The sequence below is a fragment of the Eurosta solidaginis genome, chromosome 2 (genome assembly GCF_040869045.1).
Source record: "Eurosta solidaginis isolate ZX-2024a chromosome 2, ASM4086904v1, whole genome shotgun sequence".
Taxonomy (NCBI): Eukaryota; Metazoa; Arthropoda; class Insecta; order Diptera; family Tephritidae; genus Eurosta; species Eurosta solidaginis.
Window position 1 is genome coordinate 143,297,224 of NC_090320.1, and position 24,484 is coordinate 143,321,707.

The 24,484-nt window shown below is 38.1% G+C and overlaps 1 protein-coding gene across 9 annotated transcripts in view; it reads left to right on the forward strand.

Annotated features, from left to right (window-relative positions):
* The window catches only part of LOC137240266 (E3 ubiquitin-protein ligase highwire-like), a 93,137-nt gene extending 69,815 nt beyond the window's left edge, over nt 1-23,322 (forward strand). For 4 of the 9 annotated variants that reach the window (XR_010949668.1, XR_010949667.1, XM_067766303.1 and 1 more), the window contains 3 exons: nt 8-144; nt 1,160-1,333; nt 1,398-2,005. Coding sequence is in view for 6 of the 9 variants with exons in the window: in XM_067766303.1 (XP_067622404.1) it covers nt 8-144; nt 1,160-1,175 (153 nt within the window). In the remaining 3 variants the exon portion in view is untranslated. Of the gene's footprint in view, nt 1-7; nt 145-1,159; nt 1,334-1,397; nt 2,006-21,706; nt 21,849-21,911; nt 22,419-22,472 lie in introns of those variants that run through there. The other 5 variants (XM_067766298.1, XM_067766300.1, XM_067766299.1 and 2 more) reach the window with 4 other exon arrangements.
* Nucleotides 23,323-24,484: the final 1,162 nt, after the last annotated feature.

The window sequence follows — 24,484 nt, forward strand, 5'->3', positions numbered from 1 at the left end:
TTTATAGAATTCATCGATTTTTCGTGCCATTTTATCACCGGAACTAGCATTACCGAATAAGTTGGATGTGCGTATATCACGTGCACAAGCTTCATTGAATTTATTGGCCTGCTTGGATATTCTTACGTCGGCACAAGATGCAAAGTGAGTAAATATTATTAAAAAATAAAAATCAAGCAATTTTAATTGAGTCATAAGAAATACAACAGTCTTAACTTCTACGCATTAACTGAAGAGAAGTGAAGTTATTCTGCATCTGATCTACCTAACAATATGCTGCCTTCTTCCTTCATCTACTGATGTGGGCGTCCTAGCGGATGTCATCTTACATAATTTCGAGATCATTAATTGATAAGCGATCTATAAAAAGTAACCTTTGTGCCGCAATAGAGTACTTTATTACTCATTTGAACTCTTCACAGTTTAGAATGTAAATACTTCAACACCAAATTGGCTTGCATGGCAAAAACACACTGACTGTTTCTTTGAAGGCGGTAAATACTTTGTTTTGTACTCGTTAAAACCCTTACTTTTTGGCACTTTATCTAGTAAACAATGTAAAATGTACTATCAAAGCCTATAATATCAATATCATAAGCGCAACTTAGCTTGTAATATACTCACGGTTATGCATGCCTATCGTAAGAGGCAACTTAGGTCCGCAGAGTCAAAAGGTTCGAGGGTGAAAAAAATCTATCCCGGGGAAGACGGCTGGTACAAGAATGGGTGCCAGTACGCACGCATATTCTGCCGCTACTGGTCTGCTATATGCGGATTATTTATTGTTGTTGTTGTATAAATGATAAAGACAATCCCCAAATATGTTAGGGAGTGCTATCGATGTTGATGATCCTTTGCCGGATACGGATCCGGTACTTTCCGCTGACAAGCATCATCAAGGTACTAGAACTATCTTCGGTGAATTCAGGGATCATTTCCTCGTAAGATTTTTTGGTTTCTCGGCAGTGTCCAACTAACCAAGTATATTTTTCTGTGCGGGGTTATTATATTAAATCAACATTTGACAACTTAGGTTTATAAGATGTACATATATATGTTCTGCGTAGTTTTTTAATAGTTATGTTTAAAAAAATCTCTTTAAAATAGGTACATTTTTAATAGTTATATTTTTTTCATTTATTCAAAATAAACCCAACAGACCTGCTTGCTTTTAGGAAGCAGCGCCCAAATAACAAAATCAAACCAAGGAAGCGTTGAATAATGAATATCATATCGTTAATCGTTTTGATAATTTTGGCGGCGATTCAGGCTATTCAGGACACAGCGTAGAGGCTATACGCTTTTCGGCCGATACCGATGTAATGATTTTTAAGTATTTAATTTTTAAATGTTCATTCACATTACAATCTTCAAAACGTTCTCTTTTTTCACTTCAGGCGGTTTAGGCATGTTTGGCTGACGCGGTGAATATGCTTGCAAACTGTAACTTTCGATCTAGGCGTTGACGGTGGCGGTTATGAAAAGGAGGGTGCATTTATAAGAGAGACGAAAGAAATACCATTTGAATGCGCGGCACGTAGTAAGCATCATATTATGTTGCGAAAACCGGTAAATGCAGCAGCAGGACGTTGGTACTTGAAATGGGCGCGCATTGCTGTACCATCGTCGGACTGTAACTCATGCGGCTTCAATCACCACTGAGGATCAAGTTGTCTTCACTTTTAAACCATCGAAAAAGGCTAACAATGGCACTGATATAAATTCAGGTCAAATACCATCAATACTCTATCGTCTGATTACACAAGAATCAAGGCAACCAAGTGTAGCGGTCGACATGGATCCGGTACAAGATGTACTACTACCACAATTACGAAATTAAAACCATAATAATATTAGATACTGAATTGTCAATCTTTTAATTTTTTTTTTCAAATTCATGCTTTCAGAGCAGAAGGCAAATCGAGAAAATTCGATCATGTATGTATGTATTTTAGTAATTTTTACTAAATAATATTAAATTGTTATAATATAATAAACAAGAACAAATAATTCAAAGCAAAATTTTTTATTTCCAAATTTGATTCAAAAACGCCCTATCTCAGAATTCGATCGAAGAACACCCTACTTCAGAATTTGTTTCAAAAAACCCCTGAGTATTCAGTATGTTTTGACATGAGATGGGGCGTTTTTTTTAAATGAATTCTCATGTTTTAACATGAGATGGGGCGTTTTTTTTTAAATGAGTTCTCAGATAGGTCGAATTCATTTCAAAAACGCCCTATCTCATGTCAAAATATATTGAATTTATACTCACGGGCTTTTTGAAACAAATTCTAAATTAGGGTGTTCTTCGATCAAATCCTGAGATAGGGTGAGCTATATACATATGCAGTTGTGATTTCTACATCAGTTTTTCCATTTTTTCATTAAGCCTAGATAAAAAAATGCTTACAAAAAATTCCCTTACAACTGGATAAAAAAAGAGCTTCTGGATAATATTTTTGCTAAGTATATATGTATATAAAGACATGTTAAAATGATAGAGCCCATAAATGAAAAGAAGTCCGTCGACATAAGTCACATTTTGAGTCTTAACAGGTCTTCCAAACTGCATTATGCGGCCGCATTTCTGCAATTTCCTCCATTTTAATGATCTCCATCGGCAAAGTGTTGTTTTTCTACTTCCTGGTGCTCGACAATACTGTTGACAGCAAGCGAAATCTTTTCCAAAAGCTCTTTTTGAACTCCAAGCTCCGCTTCAAGAGCATCTGCAGCAGATCTAAGGGTACGCTTACACAGCCACCGAATAAACTGAAAAATTGAAATCAGCTGATGAAATCGGCCAGACTGTGTCAAAATTGCAACCGATTATCGGCGCGCAGCTTTTTTTCTTACATTTTACCTTTTCGCAATAATACGCTTGCGTTTGTGCTTTTATGTGCTTATCCCATAAATGGCGCCTGTTTTGCACACAATTAATCAATTTTTCAGTCCATCGCACAAATAATTAATTTTTCACAGTAAATGCACACAATTTATCGGACGATAAAATTGCACACGCGTGAATTTATCGGCAGTGAAAAACGACAACGGCCGACAACAATTCGGTGATGGGTTGAAATGTACACACGCTCATCTAAATACATGTGTTTATTTTTATCGGACGATTACGACCGGCATCGGACGATCAAAATCGGTGGCTATGTAATCGTATTCTAATGGATTTTCCCTTTCTTTGTGCAGCACTTGAGGTCTCTTGTAGATCGCGAGTTGCCCGTAGAGGGATGGTTGGTGGGCTGGATGGCAACTCTAAATTTTCATCAGCCACGACTTCCAAATAGTCTACTGAAAACTCGGACTCTTCAACAATTTCGCTTTAGCATTTGCCGCTGCTTTCTGCCGCAGATATTTTTTTTGGTCGATCCAAACCTAAAAAGAAGGTAAAGCATTTCATTCATAAAGAAATTGTTAAATACATTTTTTATGCTTATATGAACCTTTTTCCAATCGCTTATTTTTTCATTGGTGGTCCTGGGGCATTTTATTCAACTTCGGCCTGTTGCCAGAAGCGAGCTACTTCCTTTTTTCCGCCTTTGTTGCAATTTCGTGCTATGTCCGGCCTACCCTCCATTAAAGCAACCAGTAACTTTAGTTGCTGGTTATTTGTGAATTTTGTGGGAATAGTGGATTAACTCCCAAATCGAAAAAATAAACTCAAAATTTTTATTTCGTTCGTGATGCCTACTTTTTTCCCAAAACACTTTTATCCTTTTTTGAAGCTCGCTTGTGATAGCGGGAATGTGAAATGGGAAGAAACTCCGAAGAAATTTGTGTTTTTGATTGCGGGAATGGGAAAAGGAAAAAATCTCCCACTAATATATGTTCATAATTGGACTGAAAATGTATTTATGAGACTAAAACTTATTTCCGGTTAAAAAGAAATTCTATTGTATTAATTGCGTAATTGCAATTAAGATTGTTACATATTAAAATTAAAGATAATACAGGTATGTAGCAATCAGCAAATACGCTTGAACTTAGTAAAGGAAACTTCTCCTTTTACAAATTTAGCGTCATAACAATGGAAAGCTTAGAAGATGCTTTCTTCTTTAATGTTTCTAAATATTTGCCACCTCCGAAGACAGTCCAGAAAATCACGCCGCAATCGTCGATGTTTACAGACCTAATGTACTGATTTTTCAAAAACAGTAAACTTTTGGGCCGTATTATGTAACACGCTATATAGGTCGCTTTGTTGAAATGACAGTTGTTGACAGAAAAAAGGGCAAACCTTACTATTTAAAGTAAGGTTCCTAAATAGTCGCACTCTCCATTTAGAAGTATTCGAAAATCAAATCACCATTCACTTCACTACTTTATAATATTTTATAATAATATATAATATTCGTTATTAAAAAAATTCATCTTATTTCTTAAATAAGGCACACGTTAATGAACATTTTGCTTTTTGATTAGTTTTAATTTCAAATGGAATGCTAGTGTTCCCATCATAATTATAGAAGCAATGAATTTTCAAACATTATTACAATATTTTTTTTTTAGTTTGTTATTTTAGTTGCACTGTATTGTTCTCAAACATTGAAAAATTAAAATCCAGTTCAGTAGCTCATTTAAGGTTAGTATAATAATGTGAAAGTTCAAAGTACCTCAAAATTTTCTCTGCATTTTCATCATTTCTTTGTGTAGGGTGTGGATAATGTTCTTCCATACAACGCATAAACAAAATGAAAGTTTTCTATACAAATGTATGGATGAAAAACCTAACCGCCAAAACAAAAACCAAATCTGAAAATTCAGGAACAATTTTAAGTTCTTCTAACTTGTACATTACAGGGTTGCGTGATTCTGGCCTGGGCAGCTTCGTCCGGCATAAAATAAAATAAAATGTATTTATTATTTGATTCCAAATCAAAGATACTTTTTATTTGTTATTTGAATCTCCTTCCAACTCACAAATTCTTTTGATTTTTGATTCGAAAATTGTTTCAAATCAAAGATACATTTTATTTTTTACTTGAAATACAAATACGAATCACATTTTATTTTTTATTTTAATTTTTTCTTTTTCAAATAAAAGATAAATTTTTTTGATTTTTGTTTTATGTATTCGTGATTCGTATTTGTATTTCAAATAAAAAATAAAATGTATCTTTGATTTGAAAAAATTTTCGAATCACAAATAAAAAGTATTTATTGGAAGGAGATTCAAATAACAAATAAAAAGTATATTTGATTTGGATGGAGATTCAAATCACAAATCAAAAGTACCGTTGATTTTAATGGAGATTTAAATCTTACTTACTTACTTAATTAGCGCTTAACCGTCTAAACGGTTATGGCCGTCCAACAAGGCGCGCCAGTCGCTCCTTCGCTCCGCCAACCGGCGCCAATTGGTCACACCAAGGGAGTTTAAATCGTTTTCCACCTGGTCCTTCCAACGGAGTGGGGGCCGCCCTCTACCTCTGCTTCCAAAGGCGGGTTCCAATAGAAACACTTTCTTGGCCGGAGCATCATCATTCATTCGCATAACATGGCCTAGCCAGCGCAGCCGCTGCGTTTTAATTCGCTGGACTATGTTGATGTCTGCGTATAGCTCGTACAGCTCATCATTAAATCTTCTTCGGTACTCGCCATCGCCAACGCAGATGTCCATAAATCTTTCGAAGAACTTTTCTCTCGAATACTCCCAAAGCCGCTTCATCTGCTGTTGTCATTGTCCATGCTTCTGCCCCATATAGCAGGACGGGTACGATAAGTGACTTGTAGAGTATGATTTTCGTTCGCCGAGAGAGGACTTTACTTTTCAATTGCCTACCTAGTCCAAAATAGCATTTATTGGCAAGATTGATTCTTCGCTGGATTTCAGTGCTGATGTTGTTGCTAGTGTTGATGCTGGTTCCCAAATAAACAAAGTCTTTTACTATTTCAAAATTATGGCTGCCAACAGTAGCGTGGTTGCCAAGGCGCGTATGCGCTGACTCTTTGCTCGATGACAACAGATACTTCGTTTTGTCCTCATTCACCATCAAACCCATTTTTACCGCTTCTTTTTCCAGTTTGGAGTAAGCAGAACTAACAGCGCGGGTGTTTAGGCCGATGATATCAATGTCATCAGCATATGCCAGTAATTGCAAAATTTTATAGTATATTGTTCTAGTGCGGTTAAGTTCTGCAGCTAGTATAATTTTCTCCAGCATCAAATGAAAGAAATCGCACGATAGGGGGTCACCCTGTCTGAAACCTCGTTTAGTTTCCAACGGCTCGGAGAAGTCCTTCCCAATTCTGACTGAGCTGATGGTGTTGCTCAACGTTATTTTGCACAGCCGTATAAGTTTTGCGGGGAAATCAAATTAAGACATAACGGCATATAGGCAGCTCCTTTTCGTGCTGTCGAAGGCGGCTTTAAAGTCGACGAAGAGGTGATGTGTGTCGATTCTCTTTTCAAGGGTTTTTTCCAAGATTTGGCGCATTGTGAAAATCTGGTCGATGGTAGATTTACCAGGTCTGAAGCCGCACTGATAAGGTCCAATCAGCCGGTTCACGGTGGGCTTCAATCTTTCGCACAATACACTTGAAAGGACCTTATATGCGATATTAAGAAGGCTAATTCCACGATAGTTGGTGCATTTTGCAGTATCCCCCTTCTTGTGGACTGGGCAAAGAACACTTAGATTCCAACCGTCGGGCATGCACTCGTCCGCCCATATTTTACTAAGAAGTTGCTGCATGCGTCTTACCAACTCCTCGCCGCCGTACTTGAATAACTCCGCAGGCAATCCATCAGCGCCCACGGCCTTGTTGTTTTTCAATCTGGTTATTGCTATTCTAACTTCGTCATATTTGGTCGGGGGGACATATATTCCATCATCATCGATTGCGGGATCGGGTTCTTCATCTCTGCGCGGTGAATTGCTGCATCCATTTAGGAGAGCAGAGAAGTATTCCCTCCATAATCTAAGCACTCTCTGGACATCAGTTACAAGGTCGCAGTTTACGTTCCTACAAGAGTTTAGCCCGGTCTTAAAACCTTCCGTCTGTCGCCGTATTTTTTGGTAAAATTTTCGGGCGTTATTCCTGGTGGCTAGCAGCTCAAGCTCCTTGCACTCACGCCTTTCTGCTTCTGCTTTTTTCTTTCTGAAAAGGCGTCTCGCTTCCCTTTTCAACTCACGATAGCGTTCACACACCCCTCTTGTCGCGCTCGCTTTTAACATAGCCCTGTAGGCAGCGTCTTTTCTTTCGGTTGCAACGCGTCATTCTTCAGCTTGTTTTTTCGTGGCCGCCGGTAACCAATTTTTTCGTCGGCGGCAGTACGAAGTGCTTTGGAGATATGCTTCCACTGCTCCTGTATTCCTTCAGGACGAGTTGTGCTCTCAGAGAGCAGTTGTGAGAGTCGAGTTGCGAAATCATTGGTAGTCTGTTGTGATTGAAGCTTTCCGACGTCTAGCTTTCCTTGTGTTTTTTGTTCCTTGGTTTTAGCCGCGTTGAGGCGTGCGTATTTTGGCTGCAACGAGATAATGGCCCGAGTCGATGTTAGGTCCTCGGATCGTGCGCACATCTAAAACACTGGAGGCATGCCGTCCGTCTATCACAACGTGATCGACCTGATTGCGAGTATTTCGATCAGAAGACAGCCATGTAGCTTGATGTATCTTTTTATGCATGAACCTCGTGCTGGATATGACCATGTTTCGAGCACCGGCAAAGTCAATCAGCCTCAGTCCGTTAGGAGAAGTTTCATTGTGTAGGCTGAACTTTCCGACTGTAGGGAGATTTAAATCATAAATAAAAAATATCTTTGATTTGGATGGAGAATCAAATCACATATAAATTTGATTTTCAGATTCGTGATTCATTCAAATAAAAATCACGCAACGTTGGTACATTATCATACTAATTTAAATGGGCTAAAAATATGTTTCAAATTTTTAATTTGGCAAGGTTGTAATGCATGTAAAACTGAACATTTTGCATGGAGTTCTATAATTATAACGGGCACCATAGAATTGAGCCTAAACTTTAAATATTAGTTGTAATGGCAAATACACTAGCCTTTGCATTTTGGTTGCCAAAGGTCAATATATATAAATATAAAAAAATGTATTTCAAATTGCCTCTGTATATACAGTGCCGAACATAAATATTGGCACACTTTATTTTTGCAACTAGCAGACCTTTCAGACGTTGTTCTGCCCTAAATTTGGTCTATCTCCATACATTTTAATCAACTTTTTTCGTCTAACTCTGCACCCCCCCCCCCCCCCCCCCCCTTCTTAACATTTTCTTAATCCTTTTATTCACTCCTCCCTCCGTCTTTTCGTTTCATCCATCTCTATTTTCGTCTCACTCTATCTCTTTCTCAGTCTCCTTCTCCCTCCCTCTTTTCTCTTCTCTAAAGTTTTTCCCATTCTTCTTCATCCCTTATTACCAGGCAAATCGAATAGGACGTATGTAAATAGTTATGTGGGTATTATTAATTCCTGTCTTTATTTCGGCTTCGCATGCACATTTATCAGTTTTGCCAGGTTAATGCAACTAAATTGAATATCACACTGAAAATTACTTTAAAGCTCTCAGCAAAAACTTTCATTTGATATCCATATTACACACACATTCTAGGGGTATCCGGGTCCAGGTTTTGCCCATATCTTGAGACCCTAGTCACCCATCGGTATAAAAATTACTCTGTACTAAAGCACTCATCAACAGCTTCAATTTGATACCCATAATGTAAAAACAATTCCTAGTGTTACCCTGATGCACGTTTTGGCCTATATCTCGAGACCAGTGAGCTGCAATTATTCATGTTTTAAGGTTATTAGTGGACTAACCAAAAAATGAGTATTAGCAAAGACCCTCTAAATATAAGATGGTACATTGTAGAGTTCTAAAGCTTTGTGGAAATTGTGGGACGGCTGCACCAGGAATTCATCATACTTTTTGCTATGCTGTCCGCCTCAACATAGCTGATTTTATAAGGCTGTTTAACTCTGTAATCTTTGCTGTCATTTATTTTGCTTTTGGAAAAATGACCTATTTGAAATAAGCTGGCCGAAAAATATTGGCATAACAGCTTAAGTTAGATCACCAATGGAAAATCTTGGAAAATTTGAGCAGATGTGGCAATTTCGCACGTTCGTTGAACGAAATATTGACAATCTATTGATCATCACTAGGAAATTAGCTACATTCCATCAACTCAGCAGCACTTTAGCAATACTCTGTTATTATTTGGCTGCTCAAACACACCCATATTAATTGTGCATTAAATCTAAAATATAAAACTCAAAAATGACTGCTTGTTATGTCCGCAACATTTATTTAGTTCAAAGTTACAGCCAATAATAGCCAAAGCCATAATAATTTACACGGGTCATCAGTACTTTCTCTGATTCAAAAGCTGAACCACCAGCGCTACCGTCATCAGCTCAGTGTCATCATTGCCAGTAGCGCCAATAACACCAAACTCGTGCCTGACACACAAAAATCGTTTCACTCAAAAGCGCAAGTGAAATGTACTACGCACTCACTACTAAGTAGCGCCAAAAATTCGCTTGGAGTCATTGCGTCAATGAGCTACCATTGAGCTGGCACCGCATTGGCGCTGGCGCCATGTAATTTACATCACTAAAATTGCGCGAATACCCAGGCTCATGACTTTTTTAATCCCGATGGTGAAAACGAAACAGGGGCAAAACGTATTGTGTATTCCTGGTGTAGCCGTTCCACTTTGTGGAGAATGAACGACTCTACAATGCTCCCTCTTATTAATCTAGTCTCTTTGGTATTAGTGCGTACACAAACAAAGAATATCAAGCACTTATATCCCCTAAAACACATTTACATAGTCATGCTTCGTAAAATGAATAACCGCCCATAAGCCACGAAGCAGTTCAGTACTCAATTGTCTTATTGAGCAAGAAAGTCAACTGTGTTATACGAAAACACTACTTTGAATCAGTATGACTAACAGTACAATAAAATGATAATAGTCATATCAGTCTTCTGACGCTAGCAACACAACGATGTACACGAAACCAAACTGAACACAGCGCTAAAGCAAAACCGATAATAAACGAAGTATACAGTGTATTACATACGAAACCAACATGCTACTGAGTTAAAGCGACTATGATTTCAGTTTATACCATGGCGGACCGATACAAGGTGGCAGCATGGAACAGCTGATTATAAACTTTTTTTTAATTTGATTTGATACATCAACTTCCGGTGCGGTACGATTTTGACATTTGTCCATCGAATTTACAAAAACAAAATACATGGAATTTTTATTTATGTTTGTAGGTATGTCACCATGCTGCCACCTTGTATCGTTCCGCCATGGTTTATACTCAACAATGTCATATATATGGGACATATGTGTTGCGGGGCACGCGTATGTATTTTCTATTTTATGTGCTAGTCACTCATCCATTTCCAGAACGGGATAAAAATTAGCCTATGTCTGTCTCCTGGTTCTAAGCTAGCCCTCCACCAATTTTCGTCCAAATATGTTCATCCGTTACTTCCTCTTCAATCACTCTTTATCTATTAAAAAAAGCGCATCAAAATCTGTTGCGTATTTTTAAAGGTTTGAGCATTCAAAAGGACACAGGGACAGAAAAAGCAACTTTCTTTTATACTATGTAGTGATGTACACCCTTACATACCTATAAACCTACGCCCGAAGTTAAATATCGCAGCGAATGTTATATATGTACGTATGTATGTGTCGCATCAAGCCTCGCTCGAAAGCAAATAGCGCGGACAGTTCACAGCGAACAAACACACATACGCATTTCTTGATAAAAATGTTACTTTTGTTTAAACAATTTGACTGATATAAGAAAGGAATTAAATTTTTTTTTTTTTTTGATGCAGATCGAAGGTAAATATTTCAAAGTTTTACTGAAAAGTAGAATTTTTGAAATCCATCCATCCGTTTATGAGTTATAGCTGTGTAAACAAAAATTTTATGATTTTTTGCTACATTTTGGCAATTTGCCACGCCCCTATAATATATACCTTCAAATTATATTAACTGTACCATCTCACGTAACTAAGCTTTCAAATGCAAAAAACCGTTTTAAAATCGGAGTATTCTGTGTGAAGTTATGTGCATACATGGCATTTAGCGACTTTATTTTATAAGATTTATAGATTTTCACTCATTTCTTCTTCATTAAAATTATTTAAAATAATTATGTCAAAAACTATGTATTAAGATGCAATGCAATAATTATAATCCTTGTTTAAAACATGTTTGCAAAATTCATGAAAATTATTTTGGCTTTTATTATTATGAAAATCCATTTTGGCATTTTGCAAAGAATAATATTAAAAATAACGCTAGCCTATATATTTTTAGTTCTGCTGTCAAAGGACAATATAAATATAAAAACAATTGTATTTCAAATACATTTGTTCTTTGTTTGTACTACGCATTTTGACTATGTTGACTTAAAATAATATTAAAAATAAAGAACTTCTTTCAAATACATTTGCACTTCCGTATTTCACATTTTTGGGTAGCTAATATTTTGTATATTTATAGCCGGACTTATCTGGGTTTCGCGATTCATTCAAATGCAAATCACGCAATTCTGATAAGCCTTATATTAGAAAAAATTTAAAACTTTAAAGAAATGATATAAAGGTTTAAAAAAGCCAATATGAGTGCGGCTATAAATATGCGGTTAAGTATGTACAGTGGCTCACAGCTTCAATCATCCACTACGATTTTCCAAAGTTTAGTTCGATTAAATAAGCAGGGGTTATTTTCAATAATCAATTCGTGTAAAATATTGTTACAAATTTACTGCAAATCCTTTTATTTGCAACCTTATGCTAAGTTCGAATCACTAAACTGTTGAATAAATAACTCCAATATTGAATAATGGAAAAATGGCCTCTATTAAAGTACTTCACAATAACACTTATACTTTGCAACTAGCTGGCTTAATAACCAAACTGACTGATAGCTTAAATGAAACTGATTTTCTGCGCCTCTACTGTCTTGCCTTTTATACTTTTTGATTTCTCGTTGCATACTTCTAGGCTTTTCCAATCCAGAACTTACTGGTTAGTTATCAGCTACAAAATCACCAGCCACAACTACGTGAGTAATACTTGCACAAATTATTGCCCTCTCTTTTGAGCAACTCAGATAAGATATATGCATGTGTTTGTGCGTTGCTTCTCTGCTGCGTGTATTTACATATATGCAGACATAATGATTGAATTATTGATGTGCATCAACTCACTGCTTAGCATCGGCTTAAGGATGATAGTATCGCCTTAGTGCTGCTAATATTCGTTACACTGCCCTCCACCTAAGTCTGATCGTCCCGCCTTTCCAAATGAACTACTTTCATTTTGGTTCGTGGTTTGCCAATGGTTTGTATGCGGTAAACTACATCGTTGATCCGTTTTACAACTTTGTATGGACCTTCCCAATTACACTGCAATTTATGGGACAAACCTTTTTTCCGTTGTGGGTTGTATAACAGCACCAAATCTCCTTCCTGAAACCCTTTCGAATTAATTGCTTTATCATACCTCGCTTTCATCTTGTCACTCATAACCTTTGCTCGTTGCCTTACAAGATCGTGTATCTCTTTCAGCTCTTCTTCCAAGACACCAGTGGGTTTCTTGACATTTCTCTCCACATCGGCATCTATCCCAAACTTCAAATCAGCTGACAGTCGAAGGTCATTGCCAAAAATTACTTTTGCAGGGATTTGGCCCGTTGTTTCATGCACTGCTGATCGGTAGGCCATCAAGAATAATGGTATGCGGGTATCCCACTCCTTATGGTACTTGTCTACTACTTTCCTTAAATACTCTTCCAATGTTCTATTGAAACGTTCCACCATATCATCGGACTGATGCAAAGCAGTTGTCCGTGTTTTTCGAATGCCCAATGATTTACACATTTCCTGGAACACAGCTGATTCGAAATACCTGGCTTGGTCAGAATGTAACTCCATTGGTACACCATACCTTGCAAGCCAATTGTTTATAAACACTTCTGCTACTGTTTCCGCTTCTTGATTTGGGATTGGGTATACCTCTGGCCATTTGCTGAAATAATCCATAACCGCCAGTACATATTTGTTTCCGCAGTTGCTAGTAGGAAATGGACCTGCGACATCCATAGCGATCCTTTCAAATGGCGCACCTGAGTTATATTGCTTCATCTGGCCATGACTTCGGGTTTTGGGCCCTTTCGCTCTGCTGCAAACCTCGCAGTTCGCAATCCACTCAGTGCCCGACTGACGGCAACCAACCCAATAGAATCTCTGTTTTATCTTCTCGAGCGTCTTCGATTCCAAGATGACCTTCGCTTGGACCATTATGCAGCTCGCTGAGACGGCAGGAATCCTCTTTCTGGGAACAACTATCAGTTTCTTCTTGCATTGGCCATCCTCACTCTCCCATACTCGATGCAAGCACCGGATATCAATTCTAAACTGTTCCACTGTGCCCAATATGACTTCGCAATGGGACTCGCTGCTGACATCTCCTCTCTATTTGGTCTTTCGTTTCGTTCGAGCCCTTGCATAACATGTGAGAGATCCGTATCTTCTAGCTGACACTTTCTTAGTTGTTCCTTGTCCCATTCATCCGCACACATTATAGTCATTAGCCGGACATCTATAATGTCGTCTTTAGCCTCGGCCTTTGAACAGTGCTTGCATTCCAAACTACATGGTCTTCGTGACATTGCATCAGCATTCCCATGGGTACTACCTTTCCGATGCTCAATGGAAAAGTCATAGCTTTGTTGTCGCTCGATCCACCGTGCCAATTGTCCTTCTAGATTACGGAACTGCAGAAGCCATTTCAACGCTGCGTGATCTGTCCTGACGCAGAATCGCTGGCCGTAGAGATATTTGTGAAAATGTTTAATGCACTCTACCAATGTCAACAGCTCTCTCCGTGTAACGCAATAGTTCCTCTCTGGTTTTCCAATCGAACGGCTATAGTATGCAACTACCTTCTCCTGTCCATCGACCAGTTGTGATAAAACGCCTCCGATAGAATATCCATTCGCATCTGTATCTAGAATAAATGTTGCTCCTGGAATCGGAAATGCTAACATTGGGGCAGTGCACAAACGCTCCTTCAATGTTTGGAAAGCCGCTTCTTGCTCCTTCTTCCATTCAAAAGCTTTATTTTTTCTTGTAAGCTCATCGAGGCTATGGGCTACGCTGGAAAAATTTGGTACAAATCGGCGGTAATATGTGCACAGCCCAAGGAAACTTCTCAATTCATGTAGGTTCTGTGGTCTTGGCCAATCCTTTACAAATTATTTACTTCCTTTTTAAACAGCACACACTTTTTGGCACTTAACTTCAGACCAGCGCCAGCTATTCTCTGGGAAACATCCTCCAAGTTCTTAATATGTTCATCAAAGTTGTTGCCTACTACGATGATGTCGTCCAGGTACACCAAGCATGTTTTCCAATGTAGTCCTTTCAGTACCTGGTCCATGAGTCTCTCTAAAGTAGCTGGTGCATTACAAAGTCCAAAAGGCATCACCGCCACTGAAGGCTGTTTTCTCTTTATCTTCCTCCTTCACCTCAACTTGCCAGTAGCTGCTTTTCAAGTCCAGCGTGGAAAACCATTTCGTACCAGATAGCGAGTCCAGAGTGTCGTCAATTCTTGGCAATGTGTAGCTATCCTTTTTCGTTACGTCATTCAACTTCTGGTAGTCCACGCAAAACCTCATTTTTCCATCCTTCTTCTTTAAAAGTACTACCGGTGAGCTCCATGGACTAGCTGATGGTTCGATGACGCCGCTGTCGCCCATTTCTTGTATGATTTGACTCACAACTTCCCGCTTGGCCAGTGGAACACTACGTGGAGCTTGACGGATCGGCCTCGCATCTCCAGTGGCAATTTGACGTTTCACAACGTTGGTGCGGCCTGGTTTAGAACCATCCTGGTCAAATATGTTCGCGTACTTTAGGAGCAGTTGTTTTGCCTTACTGTGATAGGCTTTCTCTAGCCCCTGCGTCCATGCCTTGATGTCATCTGAAAGATCAGTATTACTAGCGGAAACGTGTTCCTGGAGCTGTTCACAGTTAATAACTACTTCAGCCTCTTGGCATCTTCCCAAAATAGCTCCTTTGGTCAGTTTTAGTGGTGACTTGAACTCATTGAGTACTCTTACCGGAATACGTCCATCTTGTTTTGTCATAGCCAGGGTTTTTCCTACAAGTATGTTCAGTGCTGATTTGTTTGCTGCTTCGACAACCCATAATTTGTTTGTCCCACAATCTCCATCAACCTTTGCCCAGATGACTGCATCGGATTTTGGTGGTATTTGCTGACTCTCCTCCACCAGCACTCGTTTACTGCTGTAGCCTCTCTCGTAGCCGATATTAAGTGGTTCCCAATTGCGACTTCACATAATACTTCTCCTAGAACCGTGCTGTCTTCTACAGTGGCTGTGCGCAATTTTGCTCCATGCAGTGGTCTTATCTTCTTGTTGACTAAATCCGCTCGAGTGATGGAATGAGATGCACCCGTATCTACAGTCAGTAAACGTTCTTTCCACCCACATGTCCTCCGACAGTAAGATTGCTTGACCTTCCAATTTGTGAGATAGAGATCATGGGCATTAAATTGAGGGAGCCAGCTGTCGCTCCTTGCGGCTGACTCGCTTTAGTTTAACGATTGATTGGTCTTGGAGATCTGCTCATCTCCTTCAGCTCTGCGTTTACGGCCACCCACATTGTTGGAACTGTTAGGGTTGGTGTTGCAATAATGCGCAATGTGCCCTGGCTTTCAACACTTAAAGCATTTGACTGCATCATTATTCTTCTGCTGCGTACCCTTCAATGCTTCCAAAATTGTGTCTACCCAGTCTGGCCTTTCCACTTCTACGCGATGAGCTTTTTATGCGGGATTACTAAAAAGTGACGCTGTTTCTTGGGTCAGTGCATGGGATACCGTTTCTGCGAATGTGGGTTTTGGGTTTGCATATCGGCGCCCCAGAAAACGAACGGCGAATGTGAAATTTAGCAATTTTCAACTTTTGATCCAGAATAAATAAATTGAGCATGAGCTTTCAATTTCTTCGATCCACTTTTTCCTATGTCCTTTAGTTTTCCAATTATTTAGTATGCAATTCGTGACATGTTACCAAAAATAACCATTTGGGTATATCTTTTGTCGTATGTGCTAGGAATATGTCACATACGACAGATTTCTATAGAAATTCATTTTCCATTATTGCTATTAAACAATTGTCGTAAGTGGCGCTAAACTGACCATATACAACATTTGCATACAGAAAAATTGTAAACAATTTTCGTATTCATACATAGCTTAAGCGGTGTAATGCATGCAATTTCTTCAGTCAGCTGCCGTCGTTGTGCGTTTAAGATGGTGGAGTCATCGCCTGCGGCAAAATTAGACGAAGATCTCTCAAGGTAAGTTAAAATATACGTCTATTATGCTTTTAATAATAAAAACATAGTGTGTATAAAATATTATTTAAATGTATTGTAAATATTTTAGGATGATGGGGGAAATATTGGCGGACTCCATTCACAATGGCGAATCAAGCGACACTTTGTATGAGTAAGTACTTAAACCATTTTCACATATTAACAGAAATAAGATATAGAATAACGTAGTTCCATTCATTCATCTGAAGAAGAAAATATACCACCGCGCAACCTTAAAAAATTTTACGAAAATGCTGGAGATATCCTTGACACAAGTACTTCACGGGCCATATTACGACCCTCTGACTATAGTTCTTGTGAGTTGTTTATAATTCCTTAATATATAAACAAAAAATCTTACAACTTTATCCTTTCAGCTTGCAATGAGTGTCCAACACCCACTAGAAAACGCCAAATGAATCCCAGTTTATGGAAGCAGAATATAAGAAAAAAATTAAGAGAAAGAGGAAAACCATATACGGACAGGAATGGTATACAGAGAAGTGCTTTCATCATTGTACCCAACATTTTAATAAGCATGCCCGTGCAGAACTTCACACCAAGTATTGGAACCTCAGTGACGTAGAGAAAAAATGCTATCTTCTTTCATTTTTTAAGAATCAAAGCGTCGCCGAAAGTCTTCGGAAAGGTCTTCTACCCTGCGTAAAGGAGGATCTTTCCATTACTATTTTAAAACTAATAACGCAACTTTACAAGTTTGCAAAAAGTTTTTTCTTAGAACCATCGGTATATCTGAAAGAAAAGTTTATTATTTATTTAGTGTTTCTGCCGACAACAGGGGACAACCCTTTCATCCACCCAACACGAAAGAATCATGGTAGACCAAAAACGTGCCTCCTGTGACTCCAGCTGAGATACCATTGTCGATGTTTGTACAGATATTGTGCTCCTCACTGTCTGCGGTGTTTCGTTTTTTCTTCCATTTTTGTTGTTGTTTTGCCGCTATCATAATGAAAGACATACTCCTCAGCATTGATGATTCCTTAAAATACCATAGCTATACTTAGTCGTTTTTGTAGCTGGGAGTTATCGCCAAAAGTAGCCAATCCACAGAATTCCAACTCCTCCTTCAGTTGCTGGATCGTCAATTCACTCAACTTTGCCATGTCGAAGTTGTCCTCTGGAATTTATTCAACAATTCCTCTTCTGACACCAATTGTTACGAATTTACTGCAAATCCTCTTATTTGCAACCTTCTGCTAAGTTCGAATCACTAAAATGTTGAATAAATAACTCCAATATTGAAAAATGGAAAAATGGCCTTTATTAAAGTACTTCACAATAACACTTATACTTTGCAACTAGCTGGCTTAATAACCAAACTGACTGTTAGCTTAAATGAAAATGATTCTGGCCTCCACTGTTGTCTTGCTGTTTAATACTGTCCGACCTCCTCGTTGCATATTTCTAGGCTTTTCTAATTCCAGAACTTACTAGTTAGTTATCAGCTACAAAATCACCAGCCACAACTACGTGAGTAATACTTGCACAAATTATTGCCCTCTCTTGTGAGCAACTCAGATAAGATATATGAATGTGTTTGTGCGTTGCTTCTCTGCTGCGTGTATGTACATATATGCAGACATAATGATTGAATTATTGATGTGCATCAAGTCACTGCTTAGCATCGGCATAGAGATGATAGTATCGCCTTAGTGCTGCTAATATTCGTTACAATATAGTAAATTCTTTTACAGGAACCCATAAACAAATTTCTGAGTTTATATAAAATTCAGCAAAACTCATCAAACTTTAAAAAATTGCCATCAAAATTGTCAACTCTTTTCTCCAAAGTTTTTAGAACATTTTTGGGTATGCAATTTTGTAGCTCATTGGCCTGTACATCGAATTTCACTTATCGTTTTAAAATCAATTAATGTTAAGTAAAATAAGTCTTTACATTCTCGCATTGAACAAAATAAAATACAAAAATTTATAAATAAAATTACATCGAACAAAGAACATGTAAGTATAATGAAGCACAAATAAAACGAATAGTGGGAAACAGTAAAGCATGAAATAACGGGCAAGTAATTCACCGATGGAGTAAATTTACTTAAAATTCGCGAATATTTAAGCCAATAAAGGTTTTATTGGTATATTATAATTTTGGGGTGTAGGAAACTCGGTAGCGTAGTGCCATCGACGTGGATGTCCAAAATGGTCGACATTTGGAACGTCCAAGTTGTAAATAAGGTCGCGAATGATTTAGTCGGTGATAATGCCAGGTTTCGCGAGGCGAAAAAACTGGAGAGATCAGGGAGGTAGCCGCTTATTCTGTTGCAAAGCTCATCGATCTGGGGGCCCGGGCCTGTGGCCATTATTGTGCAGTCATCGGCGTAAGAAACGATAGTAACTCCTTCCGGTGGCGAAGGTAGTTTTGATATGTAGAAATTAAACAAAAGTGGGGATAGGACATCACCCTGTGGCACCCTTTGTTTAATTCTTCTTGGCTTTGATGTTTCGTTTCTGAATTGCACCGATACCTGCCGACCACCGAGATAATTTGCGGTCCACCTTTTAAGACAGGGGGAAGGGTAGACCCTTCCAAGTCTTGCAGTAACGTGCCATGGTTGGCCGTATTAAAAGCTTTTGATAGGTTTAAACCACAATTTATCTGAGTGCTAATGGCATTTAGCGCGGTGGTGGTGCTATGGAGTTTTCTAAAGCCATGTTGATGACAGGCTAGCTGCAAATTTGCTTTGAAATATGGGAGCAAAATGGCTTTAAGCGTCTTGGCTACTGGCGATAGGAGAGATATCGGGCGATATAACTCTCCTATGTTAGCTGGTTTCCCAGGCTCTAGTAGCGGGACCATCTTAGCCATTTTCCATTTTTCGGGAATGACAAAGGTGGAAAGAGACAGGTTGAAGACAGGCGCTAAATATTTGAAACCCTCTTTCCCCTCCGTCTATCTTTATCGACCGTAGAATGCATTATATGAGCCGTTTATTTTGAAAGTGGCATAAGTCATTTCCAACTCATGGTCTTAAATGCATTGTTATTTTTGAACGAATGCGTATATAGATGGTTCTACAATTATAAAATAATAATAAGAATTGCATCTTTTGGATATTGGACTCTAACAAACTGGAGGCGAGGAAAGATACAAACAAATTATCACTGAACCTAAACGACATGAAATGACTTATGCCACTTTCAAAATAAACGGCTCATATATTGTCGGCAGAAAGCGCTCGCTCATTTTATCGCATCCGACAGCACTTTATCATTGTGCTTAGACGGATTCGATAGGGACTTTACGGTGGACCAAAGTTTACCTACACCGGCAGAGATGTTGCAACCGCTTAGGTGCTCCTCCCAATTCGCCCGCTTTTGTTCATCCACAAGCATTGTGATGCGTTGGTTTATATCCCTTATTTGGGGGTCGCCGGGATCGAGCTATCTTATAAGGTCACGTTATCTCGCTAAATTTTGCGGCCTTCGCTTCCCAAGTCAGTCGGTTCTCGCTTCCCAAGGCAGTCAGCGCTTCCTAAGGCATTCGGTTCTATGTACCGGAGCGACTCGGGATTTCTCTCGACCAAGGACTGTCATTTTAGTGTAACCCCATTTAATTTTAACCCCTCAGTTGTGGAAGTGGTTGTTGTTGTTGTTGTTGTTGTCATTGTTGTTGTTGTTGTTGTAGCAGTGACTCGCCCCTTTCAATAGGTGCGACCGACCACAAATATTTTGGTAGGCCTGTATTTTCTTCCAGTAAGTAACCTTTAGGCTTGGCGACTACATATATCGAGGACACGTAGCATGCAATCGGCCGGCCAATTGCTTCGTAAGTGGTAATGAGCATTTCTTTGTCTTTACTCTAAGTGCTGCCAGCAAGAGATTTGCGCATTTTATTACGGCTCTGGATTTTAGGAACAATTGCAGTTGTGGGAACTGAAATCGCCTAAGATAATGCGATTATCGCCAGTGAGTAGTGTCCTGATGTCTGGGCAGTATTCACTGGGGAAATAGGTGACAGGAGGGATGTTGATTATTTCTAAATTCACATCGCCTGACCGGACAGGTGTGCCTTGACGTTCCTGAGTGTTTTGGTCTAGGCAGAATATCTTCTATGCTTTTAGCTATTTTTAATTGTTAGGAATTGTATTAGAAGACCATTATGCATTCCATAGTATTTCGCTTAGTAATTTAAATGTTTAGCTATCAAACTCTTTTTATATATTGGATTTTAATAGGTGAACAAAGTGATATTTAGGTACCTTTTAGATATGCTAACTAGCGCTTTGTTACCAGTAAAAAAACAATTCGCAGTACCACCAATCGTTAAACTGAGTTGCTTGGGTTTTTTTTTGCTGCGCAAGGGAACCAGGCTGGAGTAGGAAAAGACTCCGATGTTAGTTTGGCACAATCCACTTTTAGTAAAGCCCTTACGGAAGTGTTAAACATATTTGAGTCACAATTATGCCTCGAGTGAATAAAGGTGTGCGATACGGTCGATGAAAAAAGAAAAATGGCCATGCACTTTTACATTAAACATGGTATTCCTGGCGTTGTAGGATGTATCGATGGCACCCATGTGCTAATTGTTGCACCCCCACAAAATTCGCACCCCTTTTATAACCGGAAAGGATATCACAGTTTAAACGTTTTCTTTGTAAATTTGCCTTTTTTATTTTCTTAAATTTTCTGAAATATAATTTATGTTCACATACTTAGCTTTAAGATATTGATATGAGGATAAAGCATGTCGACGCTTCGCATTCTGGCGCGTGTCACGATTCTTTTATTTGGAATACCAGCGACCTACGTACCCACTTTGAACAGGAGTACTTGAGCAGAGCAAACAACTTCTGGCTTTTAGGTAACATTTTAAAATTTTACCAAATTGCATAACATTTTTCCTATGTTTATGACTCCTACCATTAGTGATTATAAGTCAAATTAAAATGTTTGTGAATTCTTAAGCACATAACAGGTCCTCAATAATAACTAATCTCATGGAAAAGTAGATGGTGTTCTGCGGACATAAGAAGACAACCCGTGGCGGTTCTAAGGGCGGTATTTTGGCCTGTAGCTTCTTCCAGTGAGTAGTCCTTAGGCTTGGCGACCATATCGGAGACGCGTAGCATGCAATCGGCCAGCCGATTGCTGAAAGAACGAATATCTCAAATTTGGTCTCAAACGGCTCATTTCTGCATGTTTCCGATAGGGTGTTTTTGGTAGGGTTTTTTTACTCAACAACAACATACTTACTGATAAATAGTGATTCTTTTTTTATATTATAGCGGCTTGTGGGGCCGAGTTTTGGCAAAAAGGTCACCTGGATTGGTGTTAGTGGAACCCAAAAATTTATCAAAATTGGTGAATCGCTGCTTACAACGCACATGTTGCCGAAAGTCAATGTATTGGCGAATAAGAAAACCATATGTTAGTATTAAAATCTGCAGAAAAATTAAATGATGTTAATTTCTTTCACACTCCTTCAAATAGTACTCATTCCCACAATACCACTAACATTTCACACACTTTCAATTAATCGTCGTGATGGAAGCTGCACTGCTCATTATCGTAATCAAATAAATTTTGTACAAATTATTAAAAATATAAATTCGAAAGTAATGCCAGAACTACATAAATCAAAATATTGCTGTTAGCGATTGTCCTTCGGTGGTTACAAGTAGCGCACCTGCTGTGGTCGCTCCACTGCACCCACCGTCAATGGCTGGCCCAATCAATGATCAAATGTCGCTTAGTATGCATGCAGCACAAAATTAGGTTTTTGATATGAATGAGCATGAATTTGACCGTCAATAACACCAACAGCAATGTGGACGTGAACAGGCAAGAAGTCCAGGCGGAACTGGAAATGGTAGTGGTAGCGCTGGAAATGTTGTTATGGATCCACACTATAATGTATTGTGGGTGCATGATGGTGGCGTTGGAAAATTGCAATGTTGCAATGTATTAGCTAGTGCTTGCCACATGTGGTTGTAGTCGGTAATTGATTAAATCTATTTATTTTTATATCTTAAGCTGTGCGTTTTTTTATAGAATTCATCGAATTTTCGTGCCATTTTATCACCGGAACTAGCATTACCGAATAAGTTGGATGCGCGTATATCACGTGCACAAGCTTCATTGAATTTATTGGCCTGCTTGGATATTCTTACGTCGCACAGTGGCGCCTTTTGATTTTTTTCTTTGCAAAAATCATAACTTTTGAACCAATGAAGATTTAAAATGCAAATGAAAGCTAATTATTTGAAGTTTTATTCTGTGAAAGCTCAGAATGTCACAGATACAGGGTGCTTCAAAAAAATTCGTCAAAGTCGAAAATTTTTAGAAAAATGCAAAAACAAAATGTTTTTAGTAAAAAATAAAAATGAGATTTGTCTTATAATGACGTATTTAAACATTAAATAAGATAAACTAATGATTTTGATAAGACAGCGTGGCACTGCCCACTTATGACAAAAAGTTGTATCTAAGTAGTCACGTAATCAATAACTACCAAAATCGATAGACGTATTGTTTCTTTTAAATGGCAATATTCTTATAAAACTCAAATGTCCATTTTTGGTGCCACAATAATAAGGTGCTTCAAAATTCATCGTAAAATTTTACGTTTTTTTTTAATTTACAAGCCAAATATTATTTTATTAATAACTAAAAGTTATTGAAAGTGGTTCAATGAAATTTTATTTGAGCTAAAGATTAAACAGCCAACGAATTTTGGAAAAGAGGAGTGGCACTACCCATTTATGCTAAAAAGTTTGATCTTAGTAACCGCTTTACCAATTTGTAGCAAACTAGATAGATGTATTGATTTCTATGCAAAATTTAATACTCGTTTGAAGGCGAAATGCCTAAGCTTTAATATAAATTTGATAAACTTTAGAGAAATGCAAAAACGAAAAGTATATATTTATAAATTACTAAATTAATTAGTTCTTTTATTTGAAATAAACAATTAACTTGTACATAGATATCTTATTTTTCAATAAAGTAACAAAATTTATTAGTAAATCTCTTTTTCATTGTTGTGATAAGAAGTGAGAAATTTATTTTATCTTAACATAGTCATCGTCACTGGAACATATATCTAACAAAGCTACAATTTCTGAGCTATACGCATCTGTAAGATCTTTTCGTGTTCTTACATACCTCATAGATGATATGACTGGATCAGAAGAGATAGCTAACATGTTGAAAGGTCTGCGTTTTGTCTAACTCGTGATACTTTGCAGGTGTTCATACATCTATATCTTTTGTAGTCCTTGTTCTTAGATTCTTGAGCTTCTTCAGACAATTCTCCTAATGGTAAGCACTGGTACTTTATTAAATCTTTTCCATGTGCAAAATTTTATGTACCGTTGGTGTAAGTTTCTTCTCAGGATACTTTTGATGCAGCATCTCTGTAGTTTTAGATGCATATTCTCCAAATTTGGGTCCATTAACTGGTTCATGGCAGTTTAAAATATTTAAAATTACTCCCAATCTTTTCACAATATCTCTATCAACTCCTGTTATGCGAGCAGTCACTCCATCGTTTTCAAAAAATATTCTTGAGGAGTTACCATCATTTGTATTTCCGTATCCATACTTTGGACAGTCAACTCTAAGGCCAATCTCTTTATAGAATGCATCCTGAATTATTTTCTTTCTCCTGTTTTGTTTCTCCTTACATGTTGTATTGTCGTCCAAAACTTCTCCTTGTTCTGGTAGTGTATAAGCCAGCTTCAAAACAAATTCCATACATATTATACTAGCATGCAAAGGAGATATTCCATACTCATAATTTAGTTCGTTAGTTATTAAATCATCAAGATTTTCAAAGTCCTTTTGGCTCTTCTTACAAATTGGGCATTTCATTGTAGATATCGTACTTGTTATTAAGTTCAAAACTTTTCCATCGACCATTGTTAGAAGAAAATCATGCTTTATTGTAATGGCATTCCCCTCTTCAATTTCAATTATTGTTGGTTCTTATTTGGCAATTTGATTTTTTATATCACTCACTGTAGCTTTTATGAGTTCCGAAGACTCCTTCTCGTATTTAGATA